The sequence below is a fragment of the Equus caballus genome, chromosome 2, assembly GCF_041296265.1.
Source record: "Equus caballus isolate H_3958 breed thoroughbred chromosome 2, TB-T2T, whole genome shotgun sequence".
NCBI lineage: Eukaryota > Metazoa > Chordata > Mammalia > Perissodactyla > Equidae > Equus > Equus caballus.
In genome coordinates, this window is record NC_091685.1 from 79,087,281 (window position 1) to 79,107,637 (window position 20,357).

A 20,357-nucleotide genomic window follows, 5' to 3' on the forward strand; every position below is an offset into this window, starting at 1 on the left:
CAATCGTAGTAAGCAATGGCTAAAATCATTGCCTTCACAGTCTATCCTAGACAAACTTCCTCTTCCCTAATTATAGCTTCCTATATGACCTGTAGTCACCGCTACTGTGAGGACCATGTCTCATAACCTTCAGGTAATTCCGGAATTTAGCCATCTCAATTTTGTTCTCAATGATGAGGCATACCACTTTTGTTTTTGTCCTTGGTATTTGTTGCTCCTCGAATCTTTCATGTAGGCTCCTGTAAAGTCGGGCTTACTAAAGAGGTTCTGGTGTAACTATGCCTTCTCATCTTGTTCCACTTAGATATTTCACATTTGAATTTACAAATTCAAGTGTTACTGAAACTAGCATTAACACATCTGTTAGACAACATTTCTTTATATTCTCTTCCTTCCTGAGAGCAAATAAAAATTTCTCTGGGCATTTAAAAAAGTAATTTTATTTTACAATTGTAATGAAAGGAACAAAACCTAAGTAGTCAGAGACCAGGTACCAAGGATCTGGCTTCGCTGGTTAATTTCTGAGAAAAATTTTATATTAGTTTTTAATAGCTAATATTTAATAATAATATAATATTCTTCAGGCTACCCCTAGAAGTGTAGGAGACCTCCAGTTAATTAAGATCACACGAAGATTTGTTATATAAAACCATTTTTATCTATTTAAATTTTTCTTCTGTTAGTGTTTGAAAATGTATACTCTCAATAATTATTCTCCATCAATCAATGATGTGTTTAATCTTCATGATGATAATAACAGACATTTGGTCCTATCCAAAATGTCCATCAGATATTTGGTCCATGCCAAAAGGTCCTTGATATTGGATCCTATCCAGAACCATTTGGAATGGACTAAATTACTCATGGACGTTTTGGAAAGGACCACATGTAAAGGACGTTTTGGCGTGGAACAAATGTCCTACAAGGTTCATGTCTTTGTTTGACACAGAATGTGTACTTGAGAAAAAATAGCTATTTAGTATATTTTGCAGATAATTTTAAGACATACACAAGAAATGACTTTAAGTAAATTTTTAAAATCTTTTATTTCATGTAAAATTATCATCAGAGTCCTTTTTTATTTTTTAGAATAAACAAGATTTAAAATAATATATTTGAGAAAATAATAAGCTTGATTTAGATTCACAGGCATCTCTAAACTATTTGTTATAATGCCACAGCTATTGGCAAGGCATTACAATTAGAAATGATTGCATGTAATAATAGTAATGATGGCCAGAGATAATCAACCAGCTTGAGGAATCACTGAACTCCAACAGTGTGTAGAATTATTTCATAAAAATTAATTAAAATAATAGCCAACTGAAGCTTTCAAAGCAAATTTCCACCTCTATTTTTAAAAGATAGGATAATAACAAATAAGAAATATTTCTTGTTTTATGTCTATCTATATCTATATACATCTCAAATATTTCTGAGATCCACTTTTATTTCTGCTCTAGCAGGGCTTTCTGTTTGTAAGCTTGTCTCTTCACCCTCCAAGGGAAATTTATCCCAGAGAGAACCAATTGAAGAATTTCAGGCATTTTAAGATTAGTAATGGAAGGAGAGTTGAAAATGATAATACCTTTCATAACTTCATTTTACTTATATGCAAGTGTTAAAACTATAATATTTGCTTAACTGAAAAATTATTTTTTAAACATGACCATAAGAATCTAGCTTAGCCAGAACTTTGTTCTTTAAATCAATTTTACTGAATTTAATATATATTATCTTAATAATCACATGGATATTTAAGCTGGAAGCACATTCTCCTCTCTTTTTTCTGAGTTCTCTTTTCAGTTCTTCTTCTGTAATCATCATTGTAGTTTGCAGGAGTGTAGAGAGACAATGTTTCACTCATTTATTGATAAATGCTTTAACAAGCCTATTAAATGTCAAGCACTTTGAAAGCACTGGAAATATAAAGATAAGATCTAATTTCTACCCTAAAGAGGGTTTAATCTAGTAAGTTAAAGGCTAAATTGTTCTTACTGACAACTAATTTTACTATGTGATTTTAAAATACACATTAAAAGATTCAGTATGATTGGTTTTCTTCTGCAATAGTTTTATGACCTTGTAATCAAATATAATCTAATAAAATATTTCCTAGTGGACAACAGTTTGAGTATATGTTATATGGTCTAACTTAATAGTAAGTGTTTTCATTTATTATAAGCACTGAATCACAGGAAGTTAAACCATTTTATTCACTGCAAGATTGGTCTGAACTTTTAAATATGCAAACTTCAAACTCCAAGGACGGATGTAAGGTGGTTCATTATATAACATAGGATTTTCTAAATTTATTATAACATGGAATTATTTTGATGGATATCTGCAGGATCAACATCAAATAGAATCTACTTTGGGAAATACTGGTTTGATGTGATATCTAATGATTTGAAAGCAAAAAATTATTTTCTATATTTATAAAAATTGACTGTCCTAACCTTTGTAAATATTTATTAATCTCTTCACAACAAATATATTATAGAAATAAAGTAAATCACTATATCAGCTGGGCTAATTAACACTAACCAACACAAGGTAGAAATTTCTAGAAATTGTAGTGAAATCTTACAACAAAGTTTACATGGTACATCATAATCTGATTAGCTTTGTGATATATAATATGGCCAAGGTGGGGAAGAAAGAGATCTAGAAATAGGTCAGCTCTTAACTCCTTCAGCCTAACATTCACAGTTTCATTGGCCAGACAATTATACATTGCAGATGAGGTTGGGAAATACAGAATAATATAGGTGCCTACTTAGTGTGTTCCATAAGCCTCTTGTATAATTATTTTTAGAGGGGAAAAAAAAAAAAAGCTAAGGTTCTCAGGACCTGATTACTGCCTCACAGTAATATTGAAGAAATATTTAAAATGCAAAAGGAGCATTTTCACAGCATAAAGTTTCCCAATGCATGAAACTTAGAAAGTCATCGAATTGGGGGAGGTAGAGACCAAGCCTTCCAACGGCTAGTACATGATGCCACTGAAACTGTGATCAAGCTGTCACCATTTCCACTGGCCAGTTTGCTACTCTTTCTGTTAAAAACTAATGTCAGCCTAACTGTTTTAGCATTTTAAATTCTCTTATAAAAAAGTTTTTCAAATCAGAAAAGTGACCTGACAAGAGATATCCTTTTGCAGATATATGTGTATATATGTATACATATATATGTCTGTGTACATGTGTACACACATACATGTGTGTGCATATCTATAAGTATATATATGGTTGCACTAGTATTAATTATATAACAAATACTCTATTATGTTATAAGCTTTGCTATGTTAATTATTAAATGTGAAATCAACCATGCAGATTTCTATTCAGTTTTTCCAGCCTATCTTTGGAAGTTCAGGAAATTGTCCAATGACTCAAAAGGAATAGTTTTAGATAATATTCTTCCTGGATTAATAGTACCTAATAAGGAGATTGACATAATCACTCTCAAAAAACTTTCTAGCAAAAATGAAAGCGCTAGTCTTATTTTAGTGGAACATCACATAAAGATCTTATTGAGGTACAATGGTATGATGTTCCTGTGTGTGAAAAGCTTTTCAGTTCTAAAGATAAAAATATAAAAAATGGGAACATTCATGAACCAAAAATCTATCTCTGCTGAGTTATTCAGGGTGAGAAATGCCATGTATACCATCTATTCCTGACTATATTTTTCTTTAGCTAAAAAGATTTCTTCTATACTTCAAAAAAGAGATGAGTAAGTTTAGGATCATTCAAAAGTGAAAAGAATAATATCACTAAATAAAGAACTTTATATAACACCAAAACTTATTGAATCATCTGTGATTAGTTATCAAATCACTGCACCGTGGAATCATAAATTGCTATTGACCGTAACTTAAATGCTAAAGTAATGGCAATCTAAGTCGGGGGAAGACAAACATCACCACAAAATCTCTTTTGTTATTGACTTAAATATTTATCCAATAATCAAACATTAACCAAATTTTGGGGCCGGCCCAGGGGCGTAGTGGTTAAATTTGCACGCTTTGCTTCAGCAGCCCAGGATTCGTGGGTTTGGATCCTGAGTGTGGACCTACACGCTGCTCATCAAGCCCATGCTGTGGCAGCATCCCACAGACAAAATAGAGGAAGATTAGCACAGGTGTTAACTCAGCGACAATCTTCCTCATGCAAAAAGAGGTAGATTGGCAACAAATGTTAGCTCAAGGCCAATCTTCCTCATCTCCCCCCAAAAAAATTAACCAAATTTTATTGTTGATATAAATTAAGTAATATACAGGCTATATATAATAAATAATTGTATTATCACAATACACTATTATTCTTGAGCAGCTGTCCTCAAAGGATTGAAACAAGAATGTGTATTACACCATTTTTTCTCAGTCCATTTCATGTATTTAAAGGTGCAGTATTGGTTTAAAAATCCTCTGGGAAATTCTTCTCTCTTATGAGACTGCAAGTAATTCCTGCTTATGTCCTTCTCTGCATAGAAAGAAAAACAAAGCAAAAAGAAAGCTCAAAAGGAACAAACGAATTATGAATCAGTTTCTAGAGCCACCATACTCCCTTAGATTAACAATCGACCTGGAAAAGACAAAGTACCTATGTCTGTCTTCACCAGGGGATGGAAAAAGAAAAAACAGCCTGCACATTTTGCCAGTCTTTCCTGTGACTAGAGTGGTGAAACTTTCACTGAGATCAAGAACTTTTGTAATCTCCACAATAGAAGGCATTAGTGAGGATAGAATTGTAATCGAACCCTCATGGTTATCAAACTTTTTGCAACTCAACACTCCTTTTACACTTTTCCATATTATTGAGAACTCAAAGAGCTTTTGTTCATATGAGTTATTTCTGTCCACTTATATTTACCATATTAGAATTAAAACAGAAAATTTTAAATGTGTATTTTGTAATTTATTAAAAATAACCATAATAAACTTATTACCTGTAGCCGTAAATAACACATTATTTTTAAAGCTATATTTCCAACAAAACAATGAGCAGGCTCACATTGTTTTATATTCTGCAAATCTTTTTCAGTGTCTGACTGAATACAAGATGCTGGATTCCTGTTTCTGCTTCTGCATTGAATTGTTGTGATTTCACTCATGACATCACATGTCATGTAGCCTGTCGAAAACTACACTCTACATTTGTGAGGATCTAATCTGTGAGACTGAGAAAATAATGCAAATGATGTCTCAGTATTATTATGAAAATAGTTTTCACTTTGCAAACCCACTGACAGGATCAACCTTGAGAACTTCTCTAGTAGAAAATGAAGTTGATCCTTTAGCAAGCTCATGGATTCATAGAATTTGATATCATAGAAAACTGAAATTTAACAGTATATCTCACAGTATAGATTTGAGGAAAACATGAGAACAGTAATGAAATTCTGGTTATACACCATGTCATTATTTGATTTTTATCCATTAATGTTTCAAAGAAGAGATAATGTCAGTCATAAAAATAGTGACAGTTACTCTTTCTTGAGATCTTATGGTGTGCCAGTCACTCTGGGTAAATGTTTTACTTTCTCCACCTTATTTAATTCTTACTACAGCAGCATGATGTAAGTACAATAATTACCTCTGAGTTTGAGATGGGGAAATCAAGACACAGACTAAACAACATTCCCATGGTACAACAGTAAGTTCTATAGCCGTGATGTGTCTCTGAACTGTCTGAATCCAGAGAATGGAGTTTATTTCCCTTTGTTACATTCTTCCATTAAAAAAAAAAGTTAAGATGTAGAAACTTAATTCTTATACCAAATATACACAAATATGTTATTGCTTTCTCTACAAATAAAGCTAGTGAATGCCCCAAATGAAAATCTGTATGTTTCACTGACCAACTTCTCCATCATCAGACAATTTATATTATCCTATGCTGAGTGTATTCATAATAAATGCATATATATACAATATTACAGCAGAAAATTTTAAAAAAAACACATCTGCATCTTATATTCAGATCATAAATTCTGCTGCTAAAATCTAAATAAAACTTTGCATGAACAAAATATGTCTAGAAAAAAAATAAAAGGTAAATTATACCTCCTGTGGGTGGGGAGGGGAGGAACTCATAAAGGGCTCTATAGGGATAGGTAAAGTGATTTCATAGCAGAGTGATTGATATATAGCTGTTCAGTCGATAATTATTATTTTAGCTAATATATTTATGTATAGTATTTTGTTGGCATTACTATTTCATAAACACTAAGGAGTTCTATTCCTACTGAAAATAATAAAATGCAAAAGCAAACTAAACCCTCCTTTATGATATCTGTATTTTTTCAATAACTTGCATCCTGGAAAGTAGTTTATGCTTTGAAAAATGCTGATGTGTGATTCGTATTTTAAAGAGCAGGAATATAGACTATCAGATTTGAACAAGTGATTTGGAGGGATTAAGTGGGCTCTAGAGGAAAATACAGCTCAAAATTTCCTCAGCAGGAATGTAGTGGAATCCCACTGATTATGTACAGAATATGGTAACATAATATAATAAAAGTATCCATAGGAGTAAGGGCAGGAAATATTTCAAGAAACTTTGAAAATAATCTGGATTTAGACGAGTGTCAGGTTCAAACATATTCAAATTCCTGATTGTGAAGCAGAATTTTGCAGCAGTTGAAGAGCAGAGTGACATTCATTCAAAAATGTTATAAGGGGGGCCGGCCCCGTGGCCGCGTGTTAAGTTCACGCGCAGCCCAGGGTGTCCCTGGTTCGATCCTGGGCGCTGACATGGCGCCGCTTAGGCCATGTTGAGGCGGCAATCCACATGCCACAACTAGAAGGACCCACAACTAAAAGTATACAACTATCTACTGGGGGGATTTGGGCAGAAAAAGCAAAAAAGGAAAAAAAAAAGATTGGCAAGTTGATAGCTCAGGTGCCAATCTTTAAAAAAAAAACGTTATAAGCTTTGTAATAATCATCAAACAGTATGTAACTGACAACTGAAAACTGAAAAGCAGACGTTACGTTATGACTTGGTTATGTTCAGAAGTTTCAATAACCAATAACGTTAAATTAATAGTCATTGATATATAGCACACATAAATCTTATGTGGAAGCTTGCTGATACAAATATTTTTGCATAAAAAGCGTTGTTTTTTTTGTTAAATCCTTTGGGCACAGAATTTATATTTATTTACGCACAGCTATTAATTATAAATAATAGCTGACAACTACTAAATTTTTTTTATTAAAAATATAACTTGCTGCGGCTGGCCCAGTGGTGCAGGGGTTAAGTTTGCACGTTCTGCTTTGGTGGCCTGGGGTTTGCTGCTTCAGATCCCTGGTGTGGACATGGCACCACTTGGAAAAGCCATGCTATGGTAGTAGTGCTACATATAAAGTAGTGGAAGATGGGCACGGATGTTAGCTCAGGGCCGGTCTTCCTCAGCAGAAAAGAGGAGGATTGGTAGCAGATGTTAGCTCAGGGCTGATCTTCCTCTAGAAAAAAAAAAAAATATATATATATGTAAATTGAATTTAGTTTTTGCCACTTCTATTATGATCAGTAATATACCATCCTAATGTAATACTCTGTGGAATTATAATATATAATTAACTGATAAAGCTTGTGTGTATTAAAATGTGAGTACTGTAAAATATTTATAAAATAATAATAAGATGTATCAAAACAATCTGAGGTCACTTAAAACGTATATGTATTATTAGACAGAAATAATTTCATTTGCTAAAAGATATTTATATACTATGTATAAACATCAATAAAGTTGTAATTATGTTTGAATATATTTTCCTGTAAATCATAAGAATAGATGGACACATGGCCAGATGGGAAAAATTGGTGAATTTCTAATTAACCAGGAACATAATTAATAAGAATAAATTTGGCTTAAGTTGAATAAACAAATATTTTCACAAAGCGATACATTTTTATTGTGATCCTCAGGCTTGACTTAACAGAACTTGCAGGTATTCTCAATTAAAATAAAAAACGGGATTTTTTTGTATTTAAATAAATTATCTTTCTCTTTGTAGCTGTTTTTAGAATTTAAACATCTTAAGCAACAATAGTTTGGCTTTCCGAGCTACTAAGATTTCACTGTCATTGCTTGTCTTCTAAAGAACACGTGCTATCACTCAATCTTGTAAGATATAATTAGACTGAATAAAGATGATTGTGGAAACCAGTACACTGGGGCAAGGGAGCTACTCAGGTGAGGAATGGAAAAGAAAGAACTATATGTGGTTAGGTCTGGGTATGTTAGAACAAGGCAGAAGATGAGGCAACAAAGAGAACAGGTGCACAAGAATATGCAGAAGCTCCCCAGATGCAGGCCTCAGTTTACCTTAACTGCATTCCAGGTATCTCATTTGTAGGATCCTGCACCCAGTAGGTGTGCATTTATAAAGTGATATGAATTTCTGAGATGCCACACAGTCAGATCTGTAGTGTGAAAAAAATTAAAAATAAGATTTAAATGATTATACTGAGATTTTTCTAAGACCTTAAATTAAAGATTTAAAGTCTAGAGATAGACCCCAATTACTGCCAGTATAAAAATTGATATATAGGATCTCTATGTAGGATTATATTTACAAAAAGTGGTTTAGGAAAATACACATTCTCCAAACTCTGGGGAACTTGGTCTTTTTGTTTCAAAAGTCTTTATATTCCTATACAGAATGAAATTTCATATTCCCTAGGGAACTCTAATAACAATACTAGAATAAATATGATCCTTTAAAAAGTACTTTTAGGGGCTGGTCCAGTGGCGCAGTGGTAAATTTCACACATTCTGCTTCTGCGGCCTGGGGTTCACTGAGTTGGATCCCAGGTGCAGACCTATGCACTGCTTGGCAAGCCATGCTGTGGCAGGCGTCCCACACATAAAGTAGAGGAAGATGGGCACAGATGTTAGCTTAGGGCTAATCTTCCTCAAAAAAAATAAATAAATAGGGGCCAGCCTGGTGGCGCAGTGTTTAAGTGCACAGGTTCGCCAGTTTGGATCCCCAGTGTGCACATGTCACCACGTGGCAAGCCATGCTGTGGCAGGCGTCCCACGTACAAAGTAGAGGAAGATGGGCAGGGATGTTAGCTCAGGGCGTCTTCCTCAGAAAAAAGAGGAGGATTCAGATGTTAGCTCAGGGCTAATCTTTCTAGGGAAAAATAAATAAGTAAATAAATAAATAAATAAAAACTGCTTTTGTTCCTCAGTTAACATCTAAATTAAGTAGGGGAGGTATCAGAAATAATCTATGCATCAACAAATTTATAATTTTCATTTATAATTATTTAAAAATACATGAAACATTTATTGAATTATATTAAGGAAATCACTGAATTGCAGATCAGGGAGAATAAAGTGGAATGTCTGCATAATGTCACAAAGTGGCTTGGGCATTCCGTAAAGGTCTCATATGATTTGCTTTATTAATATTACACGACTTCACAAATTGAACTCCTGCCAGTAATATGTGGGGCACTGAATTTTGGTTGTAAAGGTTTCTGATAATTTTTTTTTGAACTTTTGAATGTGTTTTTATTCCTAAGGTCTGGGAATTGGGAACATGTTCTATGTTTTTTATGAAGATGGCATCAAAGTGATACAACCCATAGAATGTGAATTTCAGAGGCACATTAAACCTAGTGAAAAGCTCCTTGGATTTCAGGCAAGTATTTAAAAAATTCCTTTGCATTTTTATGCAGCAATTTTGTTAAGTAGAATTATATTTTGGAAATACAATGAGATCTATACATGCATGAGACGTGTTTGGAGGAAAATATTAAAACTATGATATCGGCTGTTACTCTATGCAGTTTTATATGTAAGGAGGACAGTAATATATTGGGTAATCCTAATTACTTGCTTGTAATTAAAATAAACGCTATAGAAGTGAAATACCAAAAATGAACACAACCTAATAACTTCACCTGCTCCTTAATTTAGACGGTCTCCCATTTTGGTAGGCAACAGTTAGTTTAACAAAATGAAAGAAAACAGCGTGTAGATGATCTGATGGAAATTTGGGGTGTCATCGATACCTCATGGATGTTGATTCCCTTTTATTCTTCATATCTTTTTTCATGAGGTGTCAATGGAATGAATGATTTAGATTTATACGGGAAAATATCAATTCTTTTATTTGTTTATTTATGTGTACCTTGTCTTCCCCATAAAGATGTTTTTCCTGTAAAATCTTGGTACAGAATTCAGAAAATAAAAGAATATCTGACAAAATGGTTGATTATACATATTAGGTATTGTATTTTTTTTGCAAGAGAAGAAATTATAATTATTTTTATATTGCCATGGCTATATATATCTCCCCATAAATATATGCACACCAAAATATGTAATATTGAAGGTTACCTATGTGTTCTCTACAAGTGCAGACATACACCAAACACCTAACATAAGTTTGTGGCAGGCCTCATCATGGAACCCTCCCTTGATGCTCATTTTAAAGGTTGGCATGGCCATGAAATATGAATAAAATAGAAACTTAATACCATAGTTTAGATCCTTTATTTTCAACTCTTATTTATAGTCTAGCACTACTCAATATTGTTGTCATATATTGACATATGAAGATAATTTACATCTGAAAGCCATGCCCTGGAAGGGGGAGAAGAAAAAAAATTATGAGTGAGATAAGATAGGTCAGCTTCTTTCCAGATATTCTGTAGGACAAAGCAATCTAATGACGTCTTATTTTAAATAAAGGAAAGAATTTAATTCAATATGTCTGTAATTATTTAAAACAAATGAAACCATTTTAATTTAAAAATATTTCAGTTATATGGTAAATAACAAAATAGAATTGTTACCATTTTTGTTAAGCTATAGTTTAACTACAAGTATGAATGTCTTAAATTGTCCATGCAACTTTATTTTGTTTTATAGTAGTATAATATCAATACTAACTAAACTCATTTTGAGTAAGGTGTGTGTGTAAATAAATAAACACATAGCTACAATCATAAGTATTTTCTTGTGATAAAGCAAATCATTCAATTTTATACCACATTCATATTTTTATAAAAACCTTTTGGATAAGAAATCTGGGCTATCACACGGGTATAGAAAATGTGGCACCTAAATGGTTATTTAAATAAAAGCAAAATGATTTTCTGGGAGAGTGTTTCTCTTTGAGTCCTGCAGGACTAGCAGTTTTGCAGCTAACTGACACAGCTGTGTCGGTTACATCACAGATTCTGAAACCTCAGTTACTAATACTAAAAAGATAATCTGTGAAATTCATACTTGTCATCACAAAACTGTAACCTCATGAATCTGACTTGCAAATTTAGAGGCAAAGAATTTTCTTTGTCCACTACATATGTACTATTCCAGAGTATCAGTAAATGGTTCGATGCGGTTTGACTCAAGTCTTAAAGAACGTGCTTTTCCGGAACATTTTTTGATGGCTCTGGATGAATTAATTTAACTGTATGGAATCTAAATCTGAAAAAGCAAGCAAAAACTTGATGTGACAGTTTTGTGACGAGTCTGGACAACAGGGATGTAAAGTTTACTCACCAGAATTTCCCTCTCTTCAAAGCTTTTGAATATTTCCTCCTAAAACGGCTACAGTAAGAACTATATAGAATTGTGTATATTTATCTCTATATCTATATCTATAGAGAGAAATTATATATATAAAATTTGTATGAATTATATATAATTTTCTATAAAAATTAAAAATTGAAGGGGAGGTACAAACCAAACACCAGAGATGACAGCCTTAACTCATTTCCTTCTATCTGAGAACCCTTATCCATAAGCGTACACATCAACCTTATCCACATCAACAGTGACAAAGCAGGGATAATTGGCTGTTAAGAACTAATTTACTGCATCGGAGTTTCGAAGTCGTAGCCCCTGGAAATCTTACAGTCATCTCACATATAGGATTTTGCTAGAAATGCACATTGCAAAATGAAAAGAAATATAAGAATAGAAAGTTGAGGGACCAGCTCCGTGGCTGACTGGTTAAGTTCCCGCACTCTGCTGCCGTGGCCCAGGGTTCGGATCCTGGGCCCGGACATGGCACGGCTTCTCAGGCCACGTTGAGGCAGTGTCCCACATCCCACAACTAGAACGACATGCAACTAAGATATACAACTGTGTACGGGGGTGAGGGGGTGGGGGGGGCTGGGGGGGGTTGGGGAGATGAAGCAGAAAAAAAAAAAAAGATTGGCAACAGTTGTTAGCCCAGGTGCCAGTCTTAAAAAAAAAAAAGAAAAGAAAGTTGACAGTCTTACATTATATAAAACAAAGATTTACAAAAATTTCTATACTCTAATGGAAGAGTAAGCAATAAAGAGTAATAAAAACCAGATTTGTATTTTTAGGAATATAGCAACTATCAAATAGTGTGTTTTTAAAAAATTTATAACATTTCTACTGCTTTGGATGTTGAAATTAAAATAAAAGTACATTTCAGCTGACCAATATATTTTTAAAGCACTAAGAATAATATAGAGAATGATGAAATGGCTAAAACTTTGTTCTGCTTATAATTGTTAAATGCAGAATATAGAGACATTTGCTTGTACCATAAAAGAATGACATATTTTTATGTAATTATTATAATACACTTATATGAAATAGAGACTAGGGTAGATCACATTGCTCTGTTTTTTTTTATTCTTTAATGTGAGATAAGCTTAAATAATTAGAATATGTATACATAGACATTTTCATGATAGACAAGTATACAGTGGTAGAAATAAAAAGAAACTGATCGTGTTATGCTTTGAGAATAAATGTTGAACTAAATAATTATTTCTGGTATGAAGTTATTTTGTTTTCTGTGTTTAAACACAAGAAAGATATCAATTTCAGAGTGTGTAAGCTATTTGATGCTACATTCCACTAGATTTACATTCCTAATTACAAAATAATTTTATGAGAAAATTGTTGAGTACTATGCAAGGAGAAAATTTTTCTCCAGAAAACAGAACCAAGAGGATTAATATCTGTATCTATATCTGTATCTGTTTCTGCTTCTCTCTATCTCTATGTTTTTATTTTAAGGAATTGGCTCAGGTGATGGTGGGTGAGGTGACAAGTCTGAAACCTGTAGGGCAAGTTGGCCAGCAGGAAATTCAGACAGGGGTTGATGTTGCAGTCTTGACTCCGAAATCCACAGCTTGGGTCAGCAGACTGAAAACTCAGGTGCAACTTGCTATTGTAGTCTTGAGTCTGAAATCTGTATGCAGACTGGAAACCCAAGCAAGATTTCTCTGTTGAAGTCTTCAGCGAGAATTTTTTCTTCTTTGGGAAGCTTCATTCTTACACCTCCAGGCTTTCAACCGATTGGATAAGGCCCACTTGCATACCGAGGGTGATCTCTTTTACTTAAAGTCAATTAATTATAAACTTTAATCACCTCCACATGCACCTTCACAACAACACTTAGGATAGAGCTTCACAAAACAACTGGGCCCCATAGCTTAGATGACATGTAAAATTAACCATCACTCTTTACTCTTTCTTTTGCTCAAGGACCTTGTTTAATTAGTGTTTGTACTCCTGACATGCTTAGTACAGTGCCTTACACATGGCAGGTAGTTAAGTAACACTTGTTAAATAAATGTAATAAAAATTCTGTTGCTTAGAGCCTTACGCTGTTCATTCTTTTAAACATTCTCAAAGTTTAATGATATTTAAAATTTCCTCCTCACCTTAATATTTCTCCTCAATTTATAATTCTCACAAAATAGTGTTCTTCTGTTAATGTGTTTTTGAAACATGTTTCATAGAATAATTTATCATTGAATGTTTCAGGGTAAATATAACCTCATGGGTCTATTAATTCAAGATCACATGGTCAAAATGTACTGTGTGGATGCTCTGTGTAAGATAGTTTGGAATTCTATAATAGAAAAAAAAGCTAGTTCATCTGGATTTTAGAAGATAAATCTCTTGAACGCGAGTAGTGGAAATGAGTCCTTTGGAATAATTTTTTTTCCCATGAAAAAGAATTACACATGGATATAATATTTTTCAAATTCACTGTTGATATTAAAAGAGTAGCAATGCAACTCCCAATATAGCTCATTGGTCAGTAAAGTTAAGATAAAAACTGAAATATTTAGAATATAGAATCTTCCATCAAAACTCTCGGAAGATGCTCTTTGCTTGCTCTACATAAAAATTCAATTTTGGTGCAATGTCAGATTCCATCAGGTCTCGGCTTTCGACAGTGAGTTGGTAGGGATTCATACAACATGCTTCAGCTATACTTTTCATCTCCTTTTTTTGCTCCTTTGTTAGGTAGCCTTGCAAGATAGGATTCTTGCTATATTCATCCTAGTTGTACACATGATTTCATCTCGTCACCTACAGTATTGAACTTCAAACAAATAGAATTCTACTCCAGACTTGGGAATTCAGAACTGAAACTGAAATAGGTTTGGCAAAATGTTTAAATTACAGGCTCAAGGATGACAGCCTTTTCCAAGATTACCAACTTTTTCACTCTTCTGGTTTTCAACGATTGTGTCATCTTTATCTACCACTCTTTTAATCTTAAATACTTTTTTTTTTTTTGAGGAAGATTGGCCCTTAGCTAAAATCTGTGCCCATCTTCCTCTATTTTATATCTGGGACACCTACCACAGCCTGGCTTGACAGGTGGTGTAAATCCTCACCTGGGATCTGAACCTGCAAACCCTGGGTCACTGAAGCAGAGGGCTTGAACTTAACTGCTACGCCACGGGGCTGGCCCCAATATTTAGTACTTTTTAGTTCAATTACTCTTGTGTTTGCTTATCATAGACCTAGGTACTGTTCTACATACATACCGTATGGGTATTAGAAGAGCTTAAAAGAAAATCACTTACATCTTATCATCCATGAGTCTTATATTTTGGGAATTGAATGTTCTATTCTTGGTTTTAATTCCCACTTAAATAATCCTGAGCTGCAGAAGAACATACTTTCTACAGGAAGTCTGATAAGAATTGCCTCTCAATTCTCTGTTGTCTAGGTTTGGGATTTCCGCATATGAAAATTACCTTTATGAAGCAATACTGCTAGTAGTCTATTAGACTTTGTACCCAGGAACAGGTTGTCCATAGCGTCCAGAATAATTAGGTATGAAGAAATTGAAAGTGAGATTAGGAATGGGGAGCACAGCAGTGCAGGTTTCTTTCTTTGCTGGTGTTCTGCTCACCTCAAGCTCTGCAGCCTTCAGGACATTCATCGATTCCCTTAATAATACCTCCAGATTTCCCTTTTCAGCATTTCATTCTGTTTCTAATTCAGTTATTACTTTTCCAAACTCAGTCCACAAAAATACTTATTAAAACACCAGCCACTTTGTATGATGCTGACAATTCATTTTCCCAAGAAGCCACTGAGCAACCTTTTGAATTCAGTGATAATCGAAATGTTTCCCCACTTATTCTTTTCATGGTGGATCTCTACTCAAACATGGATTAACTTACAAAGAGGTATAGAATGATAAAAATGTAAGCGTTCATGCCTTTGTGGTTACAATGATATCCTGCAAAGAGCTTCCCAAAAGAGCAATGTAAACTACCTCTAACTATTCCTTAGAAGATTACTCTGTAGATTTTACAAGAAGTAAATTTATGAAATTAGTCTTTGAAATCCTACACTTAAAGAGGTCTTCTAATCTTTCATTAAAAATCACACTGTGTTAAAATTTTCCTTCTATTAGACTTTACGTAAGCCTTACATTGGGGGAGCAACAGTGGGAAGCATGTGAATTGTGCAACAGCATTTTAGTGGAGTTGTATAGCATATTAATTGGGTCAAGTAATTTTATCTACGATAGCATTTTAAATATTCTTCAAGAGATTGTTAATAAGAGCCAGTCAAGCTATTTGGATAAATGTGACCAGAATTATGTATGTGTCTCAGACAATCTAGTGCCATCATTTTAAACATTTTTATATGAGTAATAAGGACTCATTATACACATATAAGTACATTCTATTCACTTTCAAAAGAAACCTGTTTACTACAATTTGGATTTTTCGATAGAAACATCTTAAGGGTAAAATTGAAGAATTTAACTTATAAGAAATTATTCATACAAATGTCTTTAAATGTGAAACCTTTTTACGTGAGATTTACAAAATCATGTAAATCTGTCTCATATGGATCTTAAACTACAGTTTCCAGTTTAAGATTTAGTTTTATTCACGCAAAAATTACCTATTTCTTTTTTCATGGTAACAGATTTGCATGGTAAAAATAAGATAATGCAAAAAAGCTTAGATAAAAAGTAGTAGTTTCTTACTTCATGCCTCACTATTCCCAGTCTCACTTCCTACAATCAATTACATTTAATCACTTAAAATAATTTCTTGTAGTGGTATTTCATGAATTATCAATATTAGGTATTTTCTATTGATGTCCCTCTATGAAAGATGATAATTTGGCTTACACAAATTCTAATTAACCTTCTTTCTAATTATGATAAAAATTGTGTAATTATTTTAATGATTCTGTGGATTGGATTTATAATTTTAATTATTTGTTTAAATTTTAATTCTTATTTTTCTTGAAATTTCTTAAAATTTCTATTTAACTTTAATTTTCTGAGCTCTTGCTTGATTTCTCATTGTTGACATTTTATATTACAATAACAGTTGTCAAAATTGCAATTTAACACTGAAGGCTAGTCATTTCTTTAACATTATTTTCATATTTCAGATAGGTCATAAGTCTCACTTTGAATAATTTGAGAGGTGAATCAGGAAGGAAAACAATATAGTAAGTTAATGCCTTCACCTTTATTTATTAAATATTTAAATTGCTAAAAATTAAGAATATCATTGCTGAAAGTTTAACATGACAAGTTTGCACTTCTCCATATACTTTATTGTATAATGATTTTATATATTTCTACTTGGAAATTTAAGATACAACTATATAATAAGAATGAGAAGGAAAACAAAACTTTAGCCTCAAAATTATTTTTCATCTCTTATTTACCTGCTAATTTATTGCCCATGAAAACTCCTTTTGTTTCTAATTTAGCAATTTACTGACAAAATTTTATTAAATCATTTTTAGAAGACACAATATGGATTGTTTAGCAAATTAATGGCAAAACCTAAAGTTCATCTAGGACTTGCCAAACAACAAGGCAATTGTTCCATCCCATTTTAAATCTCATCTCTGCAGCTTTAAAGAAATGTAATATGACATACAATGGAGTGGGATAACTACTGGCAGCATCACTAAGTTGCCTGAAATCACCACCAAAGTGTTTGTTTCAGAAACTGGAACTATTTACTGACTCTCTTAAGTGTTCTTTCTTCCATCCTGAGAAAGACAGAAACAGTCAGTCCTATCTCACCTCTATTTTAAGGAAAAAAAATGTATTCCGTATGATGAGAGCAGAAGAAAATGAGTTTAGTATATTTAAAAAATCTACATACTAGCATGACGTTCATTAAAAAATAGTAACTCTTTAAAGTGTAACTTTAAACATAAAGATATTTACTAAAATGATTTCACAAAAATTTATATCTGATAGCTCAGTTTTGAAGTTATTTGGAAAACTTAAAGATGGAATAAAATAATAACATATCTGATTATATAATCTGTAGGCATTTTAAAGAATTTGCATTGAACTAAGTCACAGAGTCAGTTTGGGTGAATTCTCACTCAATATTGTTTTCGTGTTATTACTCAAGAATTTTTCTGAACTGGATAGTGTGGCAGAACCGCTAGCTAATTTATCAGTAGAAAAGAGACAAGACAAAAGTAATTCTGTCAGCAATATAATAAATATGTTGTTTTAAAGAGAAAAGATAAAGAAAACATGCCTTTGGTCTGTATCTCCCTGCCTTTCAAGTAGATAGGTGCAGATCTAAATTATTCTTTTAGTGTAACATTTATTTCTGAAAGTTTATGAAATCTGATTTAAAAATCAATCCCTTTTCATGGTTTTTATTTAATTGATACAAACATAGAAAAATGCATATGTATAAATTATTTGGCTAATATTCTTTCACTACATAGCGGTAAGAAATAGAATGTAATGTCATTCGCAATAATAATTAACAGTAAATAATATCAACATGCCAAAATAATTTTTAAAGAATGTTGACATAAAAGGTAAAGTGTAATGGTACTCATTGTCGACATTCCTATGTGGAGCAACTTTTTGTGTAAATTACAATAAAGTTTAAAAATAGAAATGTATATAATTATAAACAGCTTTATAATTTTTGAAGATAAATCTATCACACTTCAAAATAATTTCTTTCAGTCAGTAACAGTCTTGCATAATCTGTTAAACCTGTCTTCCACATAAGGCACTTCTGTGCTGGACAATATGGGAAGATGGAAGAACTTGATCAACATGAGGTGTCACCGTCTGCATCGTGAGATTATGTGCTACAAAAAAAGTTCAATTAAAAAATGTTCATTCAGAAAATGACATTAGAGTGTATTGAACCAAATGTAGATAATGCAATAATTGTAAAATTAACTCAATTTATACTTTTATGCCAACTTTTTTTTAGGTAGTTATAAGACAGTAAGCTATTTACAAGGAGAGATTACACGTTCATACTTAGAAAGTTAATCAATAAAGTTTGCCTTGCTCCTCAACTAATGTCCCCCAAAAGAGAAATCTGTAAAATGTGCATTATCAAAACTAAAAAAAGAGATGAACATTTAAAGAAAGGAAGGGGAATTTATATAATTTCTAATATTCTGTCTCATTCAAATTGACCCTTTTCCTTAGAAGTTTAACTTTGTTTCCTGTTTATCCTATGGACTTGTAACAATAAGAAATAATTTACTCCATTTAAATATAAAAATGTTAAAACCTCAAGGTAAATTAATACAAATAGATTCATTTAAAATGTCTTTTAAAACCAAGCAATTTTCATTTTGACAGATATCATTTCTCTCTGTTCTGATCATATTTCTAAAGCAAATATAGACTTTGAAATAAATAATACCTATGAAATGAATAATCAGGCAGGCAGATGAAATGGATTTCACAAGATAGGACTCAGGTAAAAAAATTTGAAGTTCAATTTTGGGGACCATGTTTTAAAAGGTTTGAAGGACTTTCGTGTAAAATTTGGAATGGAATATATTGCTTCAAAAGAAAGAAGCACATGGAATGATTAGAAGCTGTAAAGAAGCAGATTTAAGATCAATAGCCAAAATTGAAAGGAATATCTTATGCAAAAGAAGTCTCCCTCTTTCCAAAGTTTAAGAATCAGGCTAGATATCCAGCTGTCAGGAAAACTGTACAGGAGGATATATACACTTTGGGCATTTAAACAAATGTTTTATTGATCTTTTTTATCATAAGTGTCTATTAGTCAATAGTCAGAAAGGACCATTTGAGCAAGTATTCTCTACTGCTACTTAAAGAACCTAGAGTATACAACATTTTTAAAAGAAGTAAGCCCCATCTTCCCATGACATTCATTGGTGTTCACAGTATTGTCATGATTATAATTAATTTTTCATCATTTTAAAGAAAGTTGCAAAGCTACAGCCCGGCTTTATTTTATTTGAACTTTGGTAGTCAGTTAACTTCACGTGTTATCTGGTAAGAAATTTGTTTTTAATCTTGTCCTCCCTCACCCCAGCTAACCAACTTACAGCTGTACTTCGTAAAACAAAGTTAGGAAGGAGTGTCATTGGTCCTATACAAATCAAATCGTCACTACTTTGAGGAACAATTAAATACAACTAAGTATTTAATTCCAACTATCCGTACTAACATTTAATCAAATTGATCCACCGTGAGCCTTGTGGGTCTATATAATTTACATTTCCTGATATCCACCATAATTGTCTAAGTCCTTTAGTGATTAATGTTAGCTTTCAATTCAAATTTTTGCCAAGCTCTGTTTACTAGTTCTTTGACCAAACTTGAAACCTTTGGTCTTGGTATTTAATTTGGTCTCCCCATTATTCAAATGTATGCCTTTCCCAACAGACAAAAGTCCCTTCCTCTGGGATTCTCAGTGCCCACAGGCACCTGGACCAACCCCTAGCCAGGATTCCAGCTCAATTACAAGAACCAGGAGAGCCAAGACACAAGCCATCCAGTCCTGCATTTACAAAATGTCTAGATTTTTTTCTCTTGTGTTCTGTAGGCATTTAAAATTTAACAAATTTAACACTGCAGATTTGTTTTTTGATTAGGTATTCTTACCTAATACAGTATTTTTATAAACTGGTAAAACATTCTTCATTTAAGGAGAGTGGAAGTAATTCAGATGGCTTTGAAATTTTTTTTATGAAAACAATTGACAAAATCCTAATTTAATCCCCTTAGCTTCCAAATGAGGAACTGAGAAAAGGCAAGTGATTGGCTCAATGTCACAGAATTGCCAAGT

At 32.8% G+C, this 20,357-nt stretch overlaps 1 protein-coding gene across 4 annotated transcripts in view; it reads left to right on the top strand.

The window, feature by feature from the left end:
* FSTL5 (follistatin like 5) overlaps positions 1-20,357 on the top strand; it is a 718,704-nt gene that overhangs the window by 604,911 nt on the left and 93,436 nt on the right. For all 4 annotated transcript variants that reach the window (XM_001500089.5, XM_023636361.2, XM_023636359.2 and 1 more), the window contains one exon: positions 9,546-9,664. In XM_001500089.5, the coding sequence (XP_001500139.2) occupies positions 9,546-9,664 (119 nt within the window). The remainder of the gene's footprint in view (positions 1-9,545; positions 9,665-20,357) is intronic.